This window comes from Montipora foliosa, chromosome 5 (genome assembly GCF_036669935.1).
Source record: "Montipora foliosa isolate CH-2021 chromosome 5, ASM3666993v2, whole genome shotgun sequence".
NCBI lineage: Eukaryota > Metazoa > Cnidaria > Anthozoa > Scleractinia > Acroporidae > Montipora > Montipora foliosa.
This window is the reverse complement of record NC_090873.1, coordinates 34,829,592-34,849,591: the sequence shown is the minus strand read 5'-3', so window position 1 is coordinate 34,849,591 and position 20,000 is coordinate 34,829,592. Positions and strand designations below refer to the sequence as shown.

The 20,000-nt window shown below is 40.5% G+C and overlaps 2 protein-coding genes and 1 non-coding gene across 3 annotated transcripts in view; all 3 read right to left on the bottom strand.

The window, feature by feature from the left end:
- LOC138004049 (hydroxyacyl-coenzyme A dehydrogenase, mitochondrial-like) overlaps positions 1–17,730 on the bottom strand; it is an 18,444-nt gene extending 714 nt beyond the window's left edge. Inside the window, exons 1-8 of the mRNA XM_068850443.1 lie at positions 17,496–17,730; positions 15,344–15,472; positions 14,792–14,949; positions 13,418–13,544; positions 12,488–12,577; positions 10,636–10,708; positions 10,209–10,256; positions 527–595 (exon numbers count right to left, since the gene is read on the bottom strand). Of these exons, the coding sequence (XP_068706544.1) occupies positions 527–595; positions 10,209–10,256; positions 10,636–10,708; positions 12,488–12,577; positions 13,418–13,544; positions 14,792–14,949; positions 15,344–15,472; positions 17,496–17,675 (874 nt within the window). The 5' untranslated portion in view covers positions 17,676–17,730. The remainder of the gene's footprint in view (positions 1–526; positions 596–10,208; positions 10,257–10,635; positions 10,709–12,487; positions 12,578–13,417; positions 13,545–14,791; positions 14,950–15,343; positions 15,473–17,495) is intronic.
- LOC138004046 (myb-like protein X) lies at positions 2,857–5,540 on the bottom strand. The gene has a single exon (XM_068850442.1). The coding sequence runs from the start codon at positions 4,972–4,974 to the stop codon at positions 3,187–3,189; it is 1,788 nt and encodes a 595-aa protein (XP_068706543.1). The 5' UTR covers positions 4,975–5,540; the 3' UTR covers positions 2,857–3,186.
- On the bottom strand, positions 9,485–9,612 carry LOC138004623 (U11 spliceosomal RNA). Its single transcript, XR_011123798.1, has one exon. It is a non-coding gene; the product is annotated as a U11 spliceosomal RNA (small nuclear RNA).
- Positions 17,731–20,000: the final 2,270 nt, after the last annotated feature.

Here is a 20,000-nt window from a genome sequence, read left to right as displayed (position 1 = left end):
CCTTTACTACGGGGGAGCGTATGTCGGAAGACGCCACTTTGTGCTGAATATGTAAATTGCGGTATCGCCAGAAGCCCATTACTCACTGATTACTAGGAGCCTCCATATGTAGTTGATCTTTGAGTTAACCTTTGCGCGTATCTTTCTATTTTTAGAACGAACCCTTGAGCAGGAGACTCGCATTTACATAAATTTACATCAATTTGCACGATTTAAAATACAGTTTTACTGCTTTATTTGTCTTCGTTAGACAATGACTTTACTCTGATTGGCCTTTTAAAACAGTGTGTGCAGAGCCGAGGAACTCGTGGAGTTCTAAAAATAGAAAGATACGCGCAAAGGTTGACTCATAAGGGCGTGTACGAAAGAGGCAAGCTCCTACTCATGGGCTCCTGTCGAGGTCTAAAGGAACGAGACAACAAGCAACATGGGCCAGGATAGGAAAATTGTTTGTATTTACTTCTACCAAGAAAAGCCGTCACGAGATAGGAGATGATGTAAAAGTTGACATGCATAGGTTACATACCATCAACGATAAATTTGGTTGTATCCAGTCCCACGTAATCCGCGAGCTCCAGGGGCCCCATGGGATGGCCTTGTGGAAAGAAACAAAGAGAATAATCTCAAAGTCCAACCAAGTCTCTCCCTCAATTGAAGGATTATTCTTAATTGTCAATTTCCCTCCAAGTGAGGTATTATCGTTCATTTTGGACACTGAAAGCTTGATAGGGATCATGGAAAATGAACATATTTCTTTTAAAAGCCGCACCCCAATGTCTGGATTCTTAGAACTCGAACCTGGGAACGTGTGATTAATAACCCCTTCACTTAACCACTAGACTACCACATCACTAACTGCGAGGATGTTATTTTCTCTTAATTTCAATATTTTTTCTTTCAAAAGTGCCGTTGTAAACGTGTATTAACACCCGCGCGCTAAGAAGCAAGTTTACACAGGGAAAAATGTCGGTTACCAAACTTTAAGAGAAAGCTGACCATTTTAAAATCAAGCCTCAGACTTAACCATTATTCAGCAATGATTTTATATATATACTAATTAGTTTCGGTAAATAATCGGCACATTTTCTAGTCAGCTGATTTTTAGCGGTTACGTGGATAAAAACAGTTTCTTGGGTGCTTCGGGTTCAAATCCTGTCCAGGGGCTGCTTTTACTTTTTTTTCTTTTCTTTTTCATACCACAAGTCCTGGGACAGAGTGATCAAAATGGAGGATAATACGTCATTTAAGGCCAATTGACAAATGGATCGTTTTGCCAAGTCATACAACCTCGTTCCCAGGGCTTGTTCGCCGCCAAGAGCAAGGCAAAGAAAAGCCCTGGGAACGAAGTTGCTTGTCATAGTTCACAATCCAACATCTTTCTAAATTAATGATTATCGTTAATTCCTAACTTGCTTTCAGTTAACTGTTATACTCTATAGGAACTCTATATACCACTGAAGATCAAGACACCGCCCCGGAAAGGGGGGGGGGGGGGTACTCCCTATAATGGCCTATACGGAGAGGCTCCGCCTGAAAGGGGTACCTTTTTCACGCTTCAGGTATACGAAAGGGTAAGGATTTCACGGGTCGAAGTATATGAAAGGGTAAGTCTTTCATTAGGTATTCAAAAGGGCCTTTTCATGAGAGGTAATATCGTTATTTAACTTTATTCTTAGGGCTAGAAAGGGGATGCAGTGTTCTTAAGTAGGTTTGTGAAAAGGGTACTATTTTCCAATGCAAGAAATACGAAAGGGGTACCTTTTCTGCCAAAAATGGTATATAAACGGAGTAGGGGATCGGACCTCGGGGCGGAGCCTCCCCGTATTAATTTTCTTTAATTACTACCCCCCCCCCCCCCCCCACCGCGCATTCAAAAACAAAAAATACATATTTAATTCTCCCATAGAATATCACTGCTAAAGAGTAATTACGCCTCAGCTAGTAGATTAATAAGGCGTAAGCTTTGATTTTAATATGTTTAGCTTTGTCGTGAAGTTTGGTAACCGACCTTCTGCAGTATTTAATATTGTTTGTTGCCGAGTGATAATACAGGATTAGCATCTACTTAAATTTCTGTTGAGCAACCTTCGTTACAAAGAGCAACTTTCAATTTTTTTTGGAGCAACTTTTGAGCAACTTTTTGAGAAATTTCGGGCAACTTTTTGGGAAATCTCGACCAACTTCTGGAAAGCTCTAATTGAAACGCAACGCAATGGATTAGCGTCAAAGGCCCACGTTCATCTTGTCTCTTTCGCAGCCGTTTTTTGTGATGTCACGCAGGGGAGCGTTGCGTGACATCGCCAAACGAGACTAGCGTACACTCTACAGGCATTGCGTGCCGTGAAACAATTTTCATATATGAAAATTCAGCCAAAGCTAAAATTCATCCAACTAGATCGCTACGATAAGCAATGTGAATTCCACAACAAAAACAAACGGTCGAAAAGCGAAACTTCTCGAACGCTGGTAAGAATATCGTCAGAGAGAATTGACGAAGGAAAAAGGGCAACGAGCTGGCAAAACAATGGCTCTGGAAGTTTACTTTTGAGATTCGCGCATGAACTGTACACATAATAGAGGCCAAAATTTATTCCTTTGTCGATTAGGCCTATCAGCCCTATCTTAAAACGAATTTGAATTTTGTCCATTTTACTACGCTGCGCGATGGGATAATTGTCACCCACACAAAAACTTTTAGACGCTACCCATGATTAGGGTCTGTTTCTCAAATTTCCTGTAAACTTGTAGCGTGAAGAAACCAAGTCGCAAGTTGATATTTTGCACGCTTCACTAATCCTTAATCGTGCGAAGTTTCAGGTTTCCCAGCCGACCGCAAAAAACAAGTGCTCAACTCGATGACGAACGGATAGCTAGAATTTATTGGGCGGATTAATAACAACGATATTGCCCACGTCACGAGACTTCATGATCGACTGGATCTTTCCACACATCACTTAACAAAACAATGAACTAACACTTAACGCCAAGTTCGGAAATGCGAGGAATTTTTTTCCTGTGCGAACTCAAATCACCTGAAACAAAATTCTTATTTTGTTAAATATGCTTTTCTGGGAGGGCTAATCCCGAACTCGCTGACGTAATTCTTCAAGAAGCACGTAGAATGCAGACACTAAGCACGTTTTCTTACTGCCTCAGAGGGTTAGGCACAATACACTAATAAATCAACTAAATATCAAACACAGCTGTTGTCCTATTATTCCAAATGTTAACCAAATCGGAGACCTTCTCTCGTTTCTCCTCCTCCGGTTTTTGCGATGGATCGATCAAAGTGTCGTGACCTTCTCCTTGCAGGGGAATGTCGTTTGTGTGAATTTCGCCTGTCGACGTGGTGGGTTCGGTAATCAAATCTCTGGAATCTTGAGTGTTTTCTGCATGCACCGAAGAAACTTGCAAAGTCATCCCGGTCTCAATTTCGCCCGCGGGCATGTCATTCCGCTTATCGAAACACGCGTTGTCTTGTACAAAGTTCAACTCACTCGTGTGTTCCTCGCGCGACAAGCCCTCCGTCGTTTGGTTAGTCATCGTTCTTGCACCTATGTCGGTTTCGCTAAATCCACTGTCAGACGAAAATGAATGCGCCCTGTCTGTCCTCGCCCTTATTAGAGACCCATGTCGCATCGCATCCCAGCTTTCGCGTCTCTGCAAAATACTGTCCGGCAAAGGCTGATAATTAAACTGAACTGGGCTAAAGCCAGATTTACGGAGGGAGGATTTATCCCACGTCCTCATGAAGTATGGAATACCCGGCGATGGAAGGAACCCACTCTCGCTGCCCGTATCTGATTCAAACGAATCCGACCGCTCATGCCTATGTTCCACAGAGCTCTGACGCGGCAATTCGACGCTATGAAAAGGTCGAGGCAAGATTCCAGCGAAAGAATGGCGTTGAAAATTCGGTGCCGCACGTTGCGCTGCTTGCTCTTGTTTTGCTTTCTCTTTGCCGTCGCCGCCATCTGCGTTTTCATCCACGCTTGCAGTCTCAGCCGGCTTGGGTTCATCTTGCCGACAATCTCCAGGTTCTTCGAAAACGCTCGGCGTCTCACCAGAATCAGCGTTTTCTTCGAGCTCGTCAACGCGGGATAACGTGACCCTATCCGCATTCTCCGCCGTCTTATCTTCTTCGTCAGCGATACCGTGACTCCCGTGCGCTTTTTCGAGTTGACATTTCAAGTCGTTGTTCTCTTCTTCCAGTTCTCCAATTCTCTTTGTCATCCTTTCAATCTCCGCTGTCAGTTTGGCATTTTCTTCTTTCGTGACGGAGGTTTCTTTCTCTGCGAGAACTATTCGTGCCAGCGCCTTGGCAAGCTGATTTTTTGCACTGAGCTTCTCTTGCTCGCTCTTGAAAGCGAGTTTTCTCAGCCTCAATATATTATCATCCTTCTCCTTCAGCGAACTCGTTGCTTTATCCCTTTCGTCCATCAAAACGTTGCATAACCTTTCCAATGATTTTTTTCGTTTTCTTAACGCCAGTTCAATATCTTCAACAGGGCTTGCATCGGCTAACTCGGCACCATAGCCCTCTTCATCCTGGCCTTTAGAATTTGTGCCAGCGTCAAACTCAAGGTCGACGTGAGCTTCGTCATTGTCACGCGAATCGGCAAAAGAACAGCTGCTGTTCTCGTGAGATTCAAGTGAGGGGGAAGCAACAGGGCTCGTTTCTGTAGCTATGTTCTCTTTAATTCCATTCTCCCCTTGAGGAGTTACATGACTAGCCGCGCCATTTACATCCGTAGAAATCAGTTCGTTTTCGCTAGACATAACAACGTCCACACTTATGCTCTGTCGCTCACCTTCGCTCTCTAACGTGCAATCGCTGTTATCCAACGCCTTTGCTGAATCTTGCGCTTTCTCTTCATCAAAGTGTACTTGTTGATTTTCACACTGGTGACTGGATTCTGCAGCTTCTTCATCCAAACCACTTTCAACTTGATCCTCGCTTAGTTGAGTCGACATTGTGCGCGTCTTCTGTCGGTGTCAACAAACGCGATGGTATCTGCAGAAATCCACGCCTTGCCACTCTGAACACACTCAAACCGCCGCTTTCCTATTGGCGCGTTACAAATCGCCTATGGCTTAATTAACGCTTTCTATCTCTGCAACCTGTTCCCCAAGGACGGCTGTTCAACCTCCTCAAAAAAATACTTTATGTAAAAGAGTTGAATATCTTTTCACGCCTTCTTTGACTTATTCACTCTGTTTATTATACCCCACAAGTTAAGCTTAACCATTACCGTTTATTCTAATTCTTTTATGAGCCACAGCGGTAATCTGTGTCAATTGAAAAGAATTGTAAATATGCTTATCGTTTGTACGTCTGTTGCGTTCTTTTGCAATGAGCTCCACCGATTTGCTGATACTGTTTATGCAACCCTATTGTTTTGTTGAAATTTCCCGTACTCCTTTGAATTCACAAGAGAAGAGGCCTTCTGTTTCGTCAAAATTAACTTTTCGAGGCTTGCGCTCTCCCAGCCGCATTCCTGAGCAAAACTCTACAACCTTTTGTCCTTCGATGAGTGTTTTTATCATTGCGTCACGTCATTAATTCTCCAAAAGTGCCTTCAACTTCAACAAAAACTCGCGTGTGATGTCATGTACCGAGCGCGTCGTGGATTCCTCGCGCGTAACAACTCTGGATATCAGTTTCCGTTGACGTTCAAGTTCAGTCTTGCAGGTGGTATATTTTGTTTGCAAATCTCTAGCGATATCCCAAAGTTTCTTGATTTCGCCCCCAAAATCTTCGGGAAAACCTAAGCCGTTTTCTTTCGATACTTCAGCATTTCCAAAGCAACTTGACATAAAATTCTCTTGGTCTGCTGGGTCGCATCTCTTTATTCCTTCTGCTTCAAATAATAACTTGCTTCGCTTCGGGGTTAATTTGTTCAAATAACTTTCGAGAACAGAAACCCAGTCTGTCCGCAATTTCGCAGGGTTTTCATGGATTTTTTCAGTTTTGTTGATGCTGGAAAACTCAACATCCACATCTGATTCAGAACTCTGAAGTTTGCGGCAAAGTTCGCACCTGAAGACATCATTTAAAGTATCGAGCAAAGCTCCATAAATCTGCACAGTTTCTTCTCGCTTTTCGACTTCACTGTTAAAAGATGCAGATGAAAAGGGCTTCTCACTCGTGTTATCAACTATTCTACGAGCAGTGTCATCGTTTTGCTTCGTTTCGCTTAATTCACCTAGTAACTGTCTTTTCTCGTCTACAAAAAGGTTAACATAGCTTTGCAGTAGAGAAATGTTTGCGCGCAACCTCATAAAATCTAACTCGAACAAATCCCTTTCTTTGCAGCAGCTGTCGGACTTTGCCTCCAAGTGCGCAAAAAGTCTCTGAAAATTTTCTGTTTCAACCACAGAATTTTCTCTGAACGTATCCACGAAATTATCATCTTGCTGAGTGGCTTGTTCCTCGTCAAACGATCCACCAAGCACTGGAACGATCTTACCTACCTCAGAATCTCTTTTCTTTACGCCTTTCTTTAATTCACTCAGCGTAGTCGCAAATTGAGTTTCGTTCCTCGCTAATTCGTTTCTGACATCGCTCTCATTAAAACTAATAAACGTGGTGCTGAGGTTACTCCCTTGGTAGTTATCCCCAAAATCATTTCGCATACTGGTCAAGTCGTACAAAAATTGTGTGTCATTGTGTGTCTTGCATACACGATTTAAATTATCCGAAACTGGTTTGTACCTTCGTCGGTTCCGAATACTCGTTTCAATAAATCCGCTACAAGATAACGTATTTTGCACAATGTCACAGTCCGGCCTTCCTTCGCTATATTCCAGTTCCTTCGCTACATTCCTTTCTTTTTGAGCTATCTCTTCTAGTCTCATGTGCCCAAAATTGTGACAGCTTTCTTTATCCTCGATTGTTTTCTTGCCAAAAGCGGAAACTTCGACTTTACGACTTTCGATGAAATTAAGGATATCAAGGTTTTCCTCCTTTCTTCGCTCTTTGCTTCTCTTACTTTCGGTTGAAGTAGCCGATACTTGCGAACTATTTCGGGTTGACTTGGCGGTTTCTTCTTGGAAAAGCATCTTCTCGCTTTTCAAAACTCCCTTTGTGGCCGCAGGTTCGGTTTCATGTGATTGCATTAGTTTCCCAGTGGTTTCAAACCCAGGTTCCAATTCATAACTGCTCTTCTCTCTTCTAAGAAATTGTGATTTCAAAGCCATCTTTTTGTCTTCTAAGTCCTGTGCAACTTTTGCCAAAGCAGATACTTTTTTCTCAAACACCAGCATTTGGGCTTCTAAACTTAACGTTTTTTCATCACAAAGAGAAAGCTGAAGGCTTAGACGATCCTGTACCTCTAAAGACTTCGACCAAAAAGCTTCCAGTCGACGAAACGATCTTGGCAAGCCATTCTCCGCTTGCAGTTGACGTTTCCTCCAGCCGGCTGCCTTTCCAACATCGGACTCGAATCGAGTGACTCTTGTTTTCGCACACAACAAAGCACGCTCAAGTCTAAGCGATGGTGTGGACTTTCCCATGTTTTTCACAAAAACATCCTCGCAAATTAGTTTCTTTGCTGTACAATTTCCAAACGATCATTTAACGAGGTCCTATAAGGGTGAATCTTTTATGTCAATCTAATTAATTTCCTTACGTCAATTTCCCGCCATATTTTGGCTACGCAAAACCACGCTGGTATGTTCTCGTCGTTTCTGGGTTAGCTGCGGTTGCGAATCGCACCAGAGGTCTTTCTACCTATTTTCGGCTTCAGTGTTGGTTTTAGGTCGTGCACAGCTTTCGCCGCGTTTTTCCTCGGCACGTTTTAAGGATAAGCTAAGGATACCCGCAGTATTTTTATAGCTTGTTCATCACGCAATTCTTGGATCCTTCATGTTTATGTAGCTCAGTATCCATTCCTTTAAAAAGCTCGTTACATTTTCTACCCGAATCGAAGTTTTTCGTTCTTAATTTCTTCCACGGACTGAATGATAATTAATTAACAATTTTTGTCGGCTAAAGCCACCACTTCTGCCGGGTTCCTCTAGAACCACAAATTGGCTTATTTTGGACGGTAAAAAGTTCCCAGAGAAAAAGATGGAACATGTAATGCACAAACCACTACTAATCAGTGCTTCGCAATATACTCAGAGTCTTCGGATGTGTTTTAGGTTAAGGCAAAAGTATCTTCGAAAACTCGTTTACATTTCGTAAGAAAGTAAAAGAAATTTATTTAGTCACGCTCGCCCCGTCAACTAATTCCCACAAGAGGCTTGTGGTTACAAGCAATTCCAACAAAACTGTTTACAACCGTTTACAGTTGTTAAAATTTCTTCTACAGTGTACTTCCTATAAATCAACAGCTAACAATTCCATTCACTACATGATGTGTTTTGACATTCTCTGACGTAAGACACAGGCAAAAGCGTGCGCATTCATTTTCTCAACAAAAATTGGGGGGGGGGGGGGGGTCTTAGATTCACAAACTGTAGCGAGATAGAGAAAATATAAAAGGTTTTCGCATGACGTCACGGTGGCCTTGTTGGATGATTGAAATTTCTTTTCGGAATAGCCCTTATTCACGATAGCCGCCATGTTGGTTTTCAAATTGTCAAGAAAATTAGCCATGAGTTATGCTAGGGGGCAAACATTGGAATAAGGGCAAATTTGCGGAAAATCGGCTCGTCGAAATATTGAAATAACATTGCTAAAAGTACATTTTAGAATTTAGAACTAAGTTCCTTTTATGATATTTTTATATCTTTTGATTGCCTCCGACATTTTGACTTTGTACTTCGTTATCTGCTTATTTTTCACTAAAAAACATCGAAGTAACTTGTGTAATCATTCTATTTTACTACTTGAGTGATAAACATTCAATGAACGTGAAACAAATCATCTGTTTAGCTAAGATGTTCGTTATAACCTCTCGAGCTTGTGTTGTTTGCCCCCTCAGCTAGAAGTGTGTAGCAAATTTGCATGATAATAGCAAATCCAACATGGTGGCCATCGTAAATTATTTATGAAAATTCGTCCTTTTGTTTTAGTATGCAAATATGGCTGCTGGGCACTGGAGCGAAACCTCTCTATTGTGTTCGCGTTGCGCTGGTATGAAATGTCTCATTGAATACTCATGGGATTTTGGATATTTGTCAGCGTTTAAAGCCAGACTGGCTTGCAGCATGTGATTTTCTCACCGTTCATCGTCAAGTTTGAAATTGTACGTAACAATTCGACTTTGAGAAATAGCATTCATTTAAAAAATTAAAATCTCCTTCCGAAATCTGAAACTGTTATGTTTTGGTTTATTACGTAATAAGCAGAGTCTCAAAAAGCGGTACCACTAGCCATAAATTTTCACCGAAAGTTATTTTTTTTTCCTACTAAAATAAAAGCGGCTATCGGGAAACCGTATCTGCATCTTATTGCAATTAGTTTATAGCGCCAGAATGAAATCATCGAGCCGCTAGTTACCGAACATCTCCAGAGACTCCATTTTCTTCAATATTCTAGGGCGTCGGTGCATTCGGCTACCAACTGCCACAGGTTTCCAAAGATTATGCCTCCGAAATCTATTGATGGCGATTCCGCGCAAGACCATTAGATCTCACGTGCCAATGACGGCAAAGGCCCTTTTATCGAAAGAAGGTAGAACGTGCAATTTGAAGGAGGGCTGTATGCGTTCATTGTGGGACAACTTTTGTAGTGCGCATGCGCAATAGGTCAACCTCTCTTAAAAGTCAAAGAATTGCGTCTTTCTACAGCAGCATGAAAGCAGTTAACCTCGTAAACGACATCCAGACTATTCATTAGAAGGTCGTCGGTTCGACTCCTGCGAAGAAGCAATGGGATTTTTTCCGAGTATCCCAGAGTCACAAGCGATAAAAAATCTCTTTGTCTCATCCACCGGGGTTAACAGTGGTAGAACGTCCGAACAAGTAGTCGGAAGGTCGTAGGTTCCGAAGACTCCTGCAAATGAGCATTCGGAGTTTTTCTGAGTATCCCCGAGTCACCATTGAAAAAAATATTCTCTTTTCATTTCATCTACCAGGATTTCCATCTCAGTCATTCATTTCCATAGCAAAAAAAAAAGAATTCTGTTTTTCCTCATCTGCTCTGAGCAAGTAGCGTGATATTTGGCAATACATGTCTTCAAGGTGAATTCGACGCGGGATTATTAAAAATAATAATAATTTCAACCACATTTGAACATTGATTACGCCAATATTCTTACCTGCACCAAGCTTCATGGCAATGTCAATATCCTTGGCTGTAGCATCCCCTACATCATCATCATAATATTAATAGATTGTTCTTTGCTTAATTCATAACTATGCTTAATTTGCTAATTAATGTGGTTATTTTAGCACATTCTTTTCTTTGCTTGCAAATTAGCCCTTGTTGCCTCGTTCAAGGGTTAAGTTATGGGCTAATCTGCAAGCAAACAAACAAAAACTAAAACAAACAAAAACTAAAACGGGGGCCACTTTGGAAGAAGGCGCACGAATAAAGACCAAAAAAAAAAAAAGGGATTTTGGATACAAGCAAAAGGATGTGAAGCATGACATGGCCGATGGAAAATACTGCTCCACACGTTCAAAGACGGTGAGACCGCTAGAAAAAAACTATGAAATAAATAAAACTTAAGCTTTCCATCTTACCTCTCTCTAGCATCTTAATGGCCTCCAACAGGTATGGAACAAGTAAGCGATTGACAATAAAGCCAGGTGTATCCTGTAAAAGACGAGAATAGGTTCAATGGAACTCCTTAGCTTGTACGTTTTGTTTTCCCATTTCAGACCACGTGATGTTACTCCAGGGAACAGTTTTATCCAAATGTCGTCTTCAGCACGTGCATATGTATGCGTAACTTATGTAAAAACAAAAAGAAAATTTCCTTGGGAACATCACGTGGTCTGAAATGGGGAAACAAAACGTACAAGCTAAAGAAGCCCATCCAAACCCTTTGGGAATAAAACGTTTTCTTCCAAGTATTTCCATATCATTTATCATTTATTATTATTTATCATGTAATCTTTTTTACTTTGGCTTCCTACATGTACTTTTGTTAACATTCACAGTTATGAAGACAGCAATTACTCTTTTTATAATTTCAGTTTTTTTATTGTAATATTATTGTTTTCTTAGAAAAAGGGTAATAAAGTCGTTGTTGTCGTGACATTATAACAAGATTAGTCCTTGCAGTGTCAACTGAAAGTAGTTTAATAGTAAATGGTTTGCATCCAGGAGTCATATCGTAATTTCAGTGAAGTATACTGCATGATCATGCAGGTCAAAGTAGAGTCCTTACAAGGACTGTTCAGGAGAACATTGACTAATGTTTTGGCGACCTCAACGTTTCGTCAAGTAAAACAATTGACTCTGAAGATGACTTCCACTCAGGTTGTCAAAACATCAGTCAGTTATCTCAAACAGTTCTTCTCAGGGCTACACTCACCCAGATGATCATATCTTACGTAGGGTGCATTTGATTGACGGTATTCTGGAATAGGAATACATGAAATAGAAGTTAGAAATCCTGCGTTTTTATGGAGATTCATAATGGTAATGGGACTGAGTAGATTTGGTCTGTAATCATACGAGTGATTTTAAAACAAAATCAGACGACCGCATAGTGGGAGTCTGATTTGTTTAATCACGAGTATGATTACAGAGCGAATTGGACGACACAAAGTCCTGTTACCAATTAATCATAACCATGACAATTTCTGAGAAAACAAAATTAATGAATTCCTTTTTCACTGTCTTATGTTACAAATTTGTATATTTTGAAAAATCCCCAGTTTGGTAGGGTAAGTGGTTAACTTGCTACGATTCAGTGATAAATTCTGTAATTGGTGGATTAAGCTGAGTGCAGTTAATATGATTGGCTGATGTAACTGTCCGATTTCAGGTATCTGATTACAACCAACTGTCCGATTTCACTGTCCGATTTCAACCCTACACAATAATTAGTGAAAAATAAAGCAGTTAATGCACCAATCAAATTTGAGAAAATTGTAATGGTTATGATTAACATTAAAATACTTTTCAAACACTTGCTAAACTGCTTTTTTACAAAACATTATCCTTGTAAGTTGCTTCAAAGCGCCATGCACACATATTATTTTCTTTTCTGGAATAGGGTCAACCAAACGCACCCTTAATTACGAACCTGGTTTACTGGACCCCCATGAGCTGTTTTTTTCCCCTTCTAGTTCAAATATGGTATATATAATAAAGGACATTTGGAAAGGGGAAAGTCTTCTAAAATCTTCCGTGACTCCGTGGCAGGACATCCGAAATACAAGTAATTTGAAGGTCAAAAGTTTGAAACCCCGTTATGAGCAATCAGATTCCCAAATCAATGACGATAAAAAAAGATCTCCCCCACTTTCTAAATAGAGCAGTCTATTGCAAAACCTTCTAAACAGTTCTAAATTTGGACACAAGTCAATTGACCATAATAGGATGATTTATAAATAACATATGTATCAGTACTGAAAATCTAACCTTACAAGCTACTGGTACTTTGCCAAGCTCTTTGCTAAACTGGAACAAAGCGTCATATGTTTCATCTGTTGTTTCTGGGATGCGTACAACCTGTGAAACAAAAGGCATTCCCATTGAATGATACTACACAGAGAGAGGTTACATGAAAATAAATTGTTTCCAGGAAGATCCTAGAAGACACATGATTCTGGTGTCAGTTGTTTCTGAAATGTAGGCCAAAAGTTGCCACTCACTCACCCTTAGCCTAGGGAACTCTTTACTGACAGGATCATTCTGCGGGGAAAAACCCTTGGATTGAGATCCTTGCGGTGGGTCTGCTTTCTCACATATCCCTTGGGTCTCAGAATAGGTCAGGAGGTAGTTTTTGTCATGTCAGTGTCTGCTATTACTGACCTTTCTCACACCGACCCATCCTTGATGTTTGCATGGATTTCTTAAAGATTTGGCACATGTGACATCTGTTTTGGGCAAACCCCTACTTCAAGATAATGAGAGATGATGGCGAAACCTTGCAAAATAGCAGGCAGACTTTGCCAGTTGCCCACCTCTACATACAACTCTGCTGTGGATGTTACGTAATGGAAAGCGCTCCAAGGGTCCTACTGTAAGATGTTTCAGTTGCTAAGAATATGCAAAGTTTTCAAATTGGAAATTTGAAAATTATGTTTTGATTTAGAGAAACACAAGTTATCCAAAATTCTTACTTGTGCATTAGACTACAAGCAGTCCCTCTTCTGCTGCTTAGGTTAGTCCTGAGTGTATAAAGAGGACAGACATGATAAAAAATGGCCAAGCAAAATCTTAATTCTAAGTGGGGCGAGCTCCTCCTCAAATCCAGATTTTGCATGGCCATTTTTTTGTTCGCCTGCCTGTCGACCAACTAAGCAGTGAATTGAAATAGGTACTGCTCACAGTCTAATTTATGCATACCTCAACTAATTTCATCATAGGCACTGGATTAAAGAAGTGGAGTCCACCAAACCTGTCCTTTCTATTGGTAACACTAGCAATTTCTCCGATAGGTAATGAAGATGTGTTGGATGCAAAAATGGCATGGCTGAAAATAAAAGTAAACCAACTAGCTGGAACATTTCAATGCAGCTGCATCAATTGTGTGTAGAGTTAGGCGTCAAAATAAAAGCTTAATTCTTGTAGACACAGCTACTGGCTAAGGGAAAGCACTTAAAACAATTCTTTGCTGCATTAACCTTCGCTTCTATATTTAAACAATATTTTCTTTTGTTTAATTTAATGTCTTTAGGGCTAGTAACATGTATTTAGTTGGTGCATAATGAAACAACCACTTTAAATAAATTTGCAATTTATTCTAAGACTGGACATATATTAGCAGTATTGGTATCCAAGAAAACCCTCCATTTCTCATGCAGTTTAATGGGGACATAGTTTTTGGGTGAATCTAGCTGTTGTTAACCCTTTCAGCCCTGTGGCACTATTGGGAGTTAAAGGGTTAAGGGCCCACTGACGTATTTTTTGGGGTGCGTTGCTAAGGATGTAATGGTTAAGTAATTGGGGAGAATTTGGCATTATTTTGGTCAGTTTCCAACTTTTGTAAGCCAATGACCCTAAATCTGACGTCATCATACCACGCCCATGGTCACGTGACCAATAAAAGAAACTCTAAATTTGTCTCCGTGCTATGCAATTTGGGTATTTAATCGATGGTTTGATAATTTGTATTCGTTTTTTCATCCAGCCAAGCATGGTTGTCTTTTTATTTTGAAAAATGTTCTTTTTAAAGACATAAATGATACTGAAATACCCATAACTTTTTCAAAAAAAATGATTTTAAAAAATCAATGCTTAGCTAATTCTGTATTTGGGGGTGAAACGTGCCATGTAAAAAAAATAATTCAATTTAAAGACCGCCGGAAATTGTAATTAGCTTTTTCTCAAACCGGAAGTCAGTTCGTGTACGCATGCGCAGTTGATCTGAGAACGAGCGCGAGGAAGTGCGAAGAAAAACCTTCGATGGAAACAACAGTTGTACGGTGACTTTTGCTTATGAGTGGGTTTTCTTGTCAGCTCATGATATGACGAAGTCAGTTACCGGAAGTAACATTTCACTTCCTTAGCAACGTGCGAAAAATCAGTCTGTGGGCCCTTAAAGTGTGTATATAACATTCAACTTTTTTGGCTGAAATAAAACAACTGGATATCATCAACACTTTTCTTGTTCTTATTCCAGTGCCGGTTCCGGATCCAGTTCTGGTTCCGGGTTCTGGATTCTAGCTTTTCCAAACCATAAATATTTTCATGTCAGTAGGGTGGTTTTAAGACCATCACCTGGGTGCAGCCTTGTCAAGATCCGAGAAAAGCTTGTGCTTGACACGCATGTTTTCCACAATGGCTTCTATAAGCAAGTCTGTGTCAGGAATGGCAGTTTTGGGCTCTGTCGTTACTGTGATTCTTGATAGAGCATCATTGACAAACTTATTTGCAGACTATAAAAAAAGAAATATAAAAACATGCCTTTAAAAAGCATGGAAGAGAACTGCTGGCATTGATTGATATTTCAACAATCTGAGAGAAAGTTAATAGAGGAGCTGTGGTAATATTATCCAAAATCAAAAGATAATAATTTGAAACTATAAAAAAATATAAAAATCTCAGTACTCAGAGTGCAATTAAAAACTTAAAAGTAGCATATTTGATTCGGATCCACCAAACTTCGTCAGCCACAATGCAAATTTGAATGTTAAGAGGGGTTCTATAATGCTTTCGAGGGGGTTAAGATGGTGTCATAGATGCTGGCTAATTTGAAGCCATTGATAATACTAAAACCTATTTTTTGGACATATTTATAAGGCAAATTATGTTCTAAAAGATATCATCTACCTCCGCATCATCCTGAAACTTTTTCTTTGCAACTCTACCCAAGTTTTTCTCAATGGACCTCAATGATTTTGTCAAGATTGCATTTGTCTGATCCACCATTGTTACTTGGTGATTTGTGGCTGCTGCAACCTGACAAAAAGAATTTTGACAAAATTAATACTTTTAAAAAAATCATCTGACAAAACCTTAACAAGGGTTTTAATAGTAATATTAAAACCCTTAACACCTTGACTCCGAGGAGTGAGTGAGAATTAATGGATTTTATGACGTATAACACAATACAATTTTACTCGTCAGTAAGGGGGCAGATGTTCAGGAGTCAATGGGTAAAGGGATCCTATACCAAAACAAAATGGGTACTCCCTTCTTTTACGGGTACAATTCTTGGGTTGAATGTCATGCAAGTGAAAACATAAATTGCTTACCATTTAAGAAACTGAGTCAAGAAATGGAAATGTTATAGAAAAGGAATAAATAAAGAATGGGTCCAAGTATCTGGGCTGTGTGATATTCCGTACTTGAGTTATTCGGCAAATTTTATTACTCAAATTTGTAGAGTTTAGTAATGGGGGCGCCATGTTGGTGTACTGCTGAAGTACACCAACATGGCGGCCGGAAACCTGTAGAAACATCTGGAATTTAGTTTGGCTGTCTGCTGTCTGCTGTTGGCTTTCTGCTGTATAATGAGCTAGCAAACATTCATATAGCCACGTGTCCTAGTATGTTGGCTGTTTAGGCCACAAAAACACGAGGGAAATCAACTGAATGTTTTTATGCAACTGGCATGTTCAAAATGTCACGCACTGTGAAAAACTCTGAAATTTAAACTGCTCTACTTTCAAAACAAAGCACGGTACTGAGCTGAAAACATGCAAACAGATATATTTTTAAAACCTATTGTAGCTGATCAAGATAAAAACTCAAAAGGCTCTTTAGTTTTGTATTTTTTTGTGACGTCACGTGCAAACCAAGAATAGTGATGAGTTATTAATAAAATGCAGAGCAACAATAACATAGTTGCCAGACTCCCCTTAACTCCCATCAAAGGCACCTGGATTGAGTTCCTTGACCAGGCAATACAACACTGGTTAGCCATGGGCTCAGATTATTGGTTTTCAACTTTGCATCAAGAGGTTTTCCTTCTGGTTTCCCACTCATATAAAAATCTATCATCATCTCCATGCAGTTTCTTCAAATCGTGCCAGATGTATTTTGGTCCTTGAAGCAGCAAACTAGGACAGTGCTGTTGTTACCAAGCTCAAAGGGGACATTGTTTTTGAGAGGAATTAAAAGAAAATGTTGGGCACCCATTCACCCATGAATTGGAAGGGGCCCCATCGACAAGACAGAAGTGCAATCATTTGGCATTAGACACTAAGAGGGCCTGGTCAGATGGATCCAACATTGTCCAACATTATTGGACAATGTTGAAAAGTGTCAAACAAGGTGGCCAAACAAATGCAACATGGAGACCAAATGATGTTGCACCAACATGTTGGATCCTTTCGGCCAGGTCTTAAATCTCACTCTCTGAAGGAAAAGGGATAATTAATGGCCTATCTCCCACTTTGAGGCACATGACCTTGAAGTGTGTAACTTGCAACTCTTTTCCTGGAAACAAACCTGAGGATTTTAGGACACCAATTTTATTATCAATTTTATGCCTAAATATGGGAGAAAAAAAGATCAAAGCTGCATGCCTGAGCTATGTTACATCCAAATAAGAAAATTTTTTTCACCCAAAAAAACCCCAGCTATGAACCAGAGTTTCTGCCCATTCAGTCATCCTTACAGGCGAGGTTACTAGGCAAAAACTAACCGTAATACATTGAATTACTAGGCAAAAACTTTGAAATGATACATTGAACAAGTCCTTCGAAAACTTTTTCTTAAAATTTCAACTTGCCAAGGTGGATTAAAAATCTTTTAGAAAACTACCTAAAAGTGAACAAGATAATCCTTTCACGCCTAATCCGGCCGGACGATTTTACTCGTCAATGGGGAACCCCCAGGAGTCAGTGGGTTAATCACTCACTGAAAAATTATGTCCCATTTAACCCTTGGACACCCAAACCGGCCATACTTAGTATTTTACTCTGTCTAACGCCAGACGATTTAATTTTACTCGTCAATGGGATAAACTTGATCTCACCTGTGCGATTCCGGCCCCCATCAGGCCACTACCAATCACCATAACATTTTTAATTGCGCTCAGCCTAGAAGAGGAGCTAAAGAACGCCGAAAGAGCTGGTGTCTTTTTGCCATGGGGCAAATATCTCAGATGTTGAAACGAAGCCCATTTCGAGGCCGTGCGATGGAAAAGAGAAGCCATGCAGACTGTCACGAAAGTCTCAAAATCGTGATATGACAAATTGTGAATAGGACTGGAACTGGAAAGGAGGTCAAGGTCCGCAGCTGCACAGGGTACCCAAGAAAAGAGAGCTCTCGAACACTCGCGTCCCCGCTGTCGCATGCTTGTTCTCCGCAGAACCGAATAGATAATGGAGACGAATACGTTTCAGTTCTCCACGCAAGGGCCAAGTTTATATGTCGAATTTCAGACGGAAAAAATCGAGACGAAATTAATGTAAGGAATTAAATTTGTCTGAATAGCAATAAAACCGTCTGCCATAATTATATTCGTCCAGACGTTGTATCCGTCTATTATTATTATTATTTGTATTATTATTATTATAATTATTATTATTATTATTATTAGCGCTTTCAAATCGACCGGGTTTCGCCAACGGTCTCGATCAGTGGCGTGAAAACAGAAAGCGTAACCGCATCGAAAACGATGTGGTTACAAATGAAACTGCGTTCGTGTAAACAGAGTTAACTGAATAGAGTGTAACATGTAGAGCTAGATTTTCTCTCCAATATGAACCATCTGAGCGTTAGCCCTACTGATGGAAATGGGCCCACGCAAGGACAGAGGAAAACTCTGACCAGGGTGGGAATTGAACCCACGACCTTCGGGTTAGATCTCCGCCGCTCTACCGACTGAGCTACAAGGTCAGACGGGAACAGGCCGTGGGAACTGAAGATGTTAAAGTCACGGCAATGAACATGTACAAGTACAAGGAAAGGTTACGTTTTATAAAATCTAGCTCTACACATTACACTCTAATCAGTTAACTCTGTTTAAATAATAAGTGCTACACGGCCAACGTTTGTATAAAACGTAACCTTTCCTTGCGTTCGTGTAAACACTGCCTCAAGTGGCGGGAAACTGAGGGTCAGGATGGCGACGGCCGGCGGAAGACTTAGGAAAGGTTTCAGATATTGCAATGCATGTGGTGCAGGAACAAAACACAGTTGTAGTCTCAGTTGTGTCTGAACTGAGTGCTCCGTTCCGTTGAGTGATAAGGAGGTCGCGGGTTGGGAAGAATTCAGACGTGTTGGCTATTGAAAATTTGGTTTTATCAAACGTGTTGATAAAGGTCGAATTACCACGGTGAACGATTTGGAAAGCTAACGTTTTGAGCAGACTTAACTATTGGACGGTAACGTGAAGTGACAGTTTTCTACCACTAGATTTTTACTACCACTACCACTACCACTAGTTTTTTACCCTCGAGCTCTAATAGTTAAGTCTGTTGAAATATAAGTGTTACACGGCCAACGTTTGCAAAAACATAACCCTTCCTTCATGTTTTAAGCGTTAGCCCTTCGTCAGAGCTCTGACGAAAGGCTAAAGCTCGAAACGTCAGCTTTCCAAATCGTTCTCGGTGGTAATTCGACCTTTATCGTCACGTTTGATAAAACCAAATTTTCATGTTTCACTCTCCCACCGACGCAGCACCACAGTTTCTTCGACTGCTTCGACTGTACAAATTACAGGACTTACCGTGCGCCCGAGGAAGTGAACGCTGGTGACCGTCCAACCTCGTTCCCAGGGTCTCCCTGCTCTGCCTCCATTGTCGTTGAGAAAAAGACAACGATAATGGGGCAGAGAAGAGAGACCCTGGGAACGACGTTGGTGACTGTGCTGCATCCACCTCTGCTTCTATGCTGAGATCAGTGACTCCGTCAAGTGCCAATATCATTCGATGAAAAAGTTGTTACCTTTTCAATCTTTCCCTATTAATCAAAGCAAAAATAATCCCATTCCTGAAGCGCACTATGCTTTTTCCCGATGTACAATGACCTTCACGGCTCACTGGATCACTAATTTTTGAATTCCTGTGAATAGGACAATCACATTACTTTTGCGGGACATAAAGCTTATTTGTGGCCCGAGTATAGCATCATTTGCGCCCGAGCGGAGCGATGGTGCAAATGATGCTACGAGGGAAACACGGCAAATAAACTACATGCTCGATTTTAAACGTGATGTGATTATCATTATTATCAATACAAAAGGCCAAATCGTAAAATTCATTTAATAAGAAAAAATTGTTTAACAGAGATGTAACATGAATCTGTGGTATGGAACGTTGTTGCTACAATAAGATGCAAGTTTTTTGTGGTTATTCAATCCCGTTCGCGTCGTACAATATGACCGAAGTACCCTGAAAATAATTAGACCCTTCTCAAAAATGGCGGCAACAGATTTGACTGAGTTCAAATGGAACTTAATGAAAAAAGTGATACGAGAAATAGAAAGAGCACCTTTACTTTAGTAACCCTGTAAAGTTTCAGCGTATTAGGTGTT

What these genes read in the sequence shown, in the direction of transcription:
- LOC138004046 (XM_068850442.1), bottom strand. Translation starts at nt 4,974, where the DNA reads ATGTCGACTCAACTAAGCGAGGATCAAGTTGAAAGTGGTTTGGATGAA.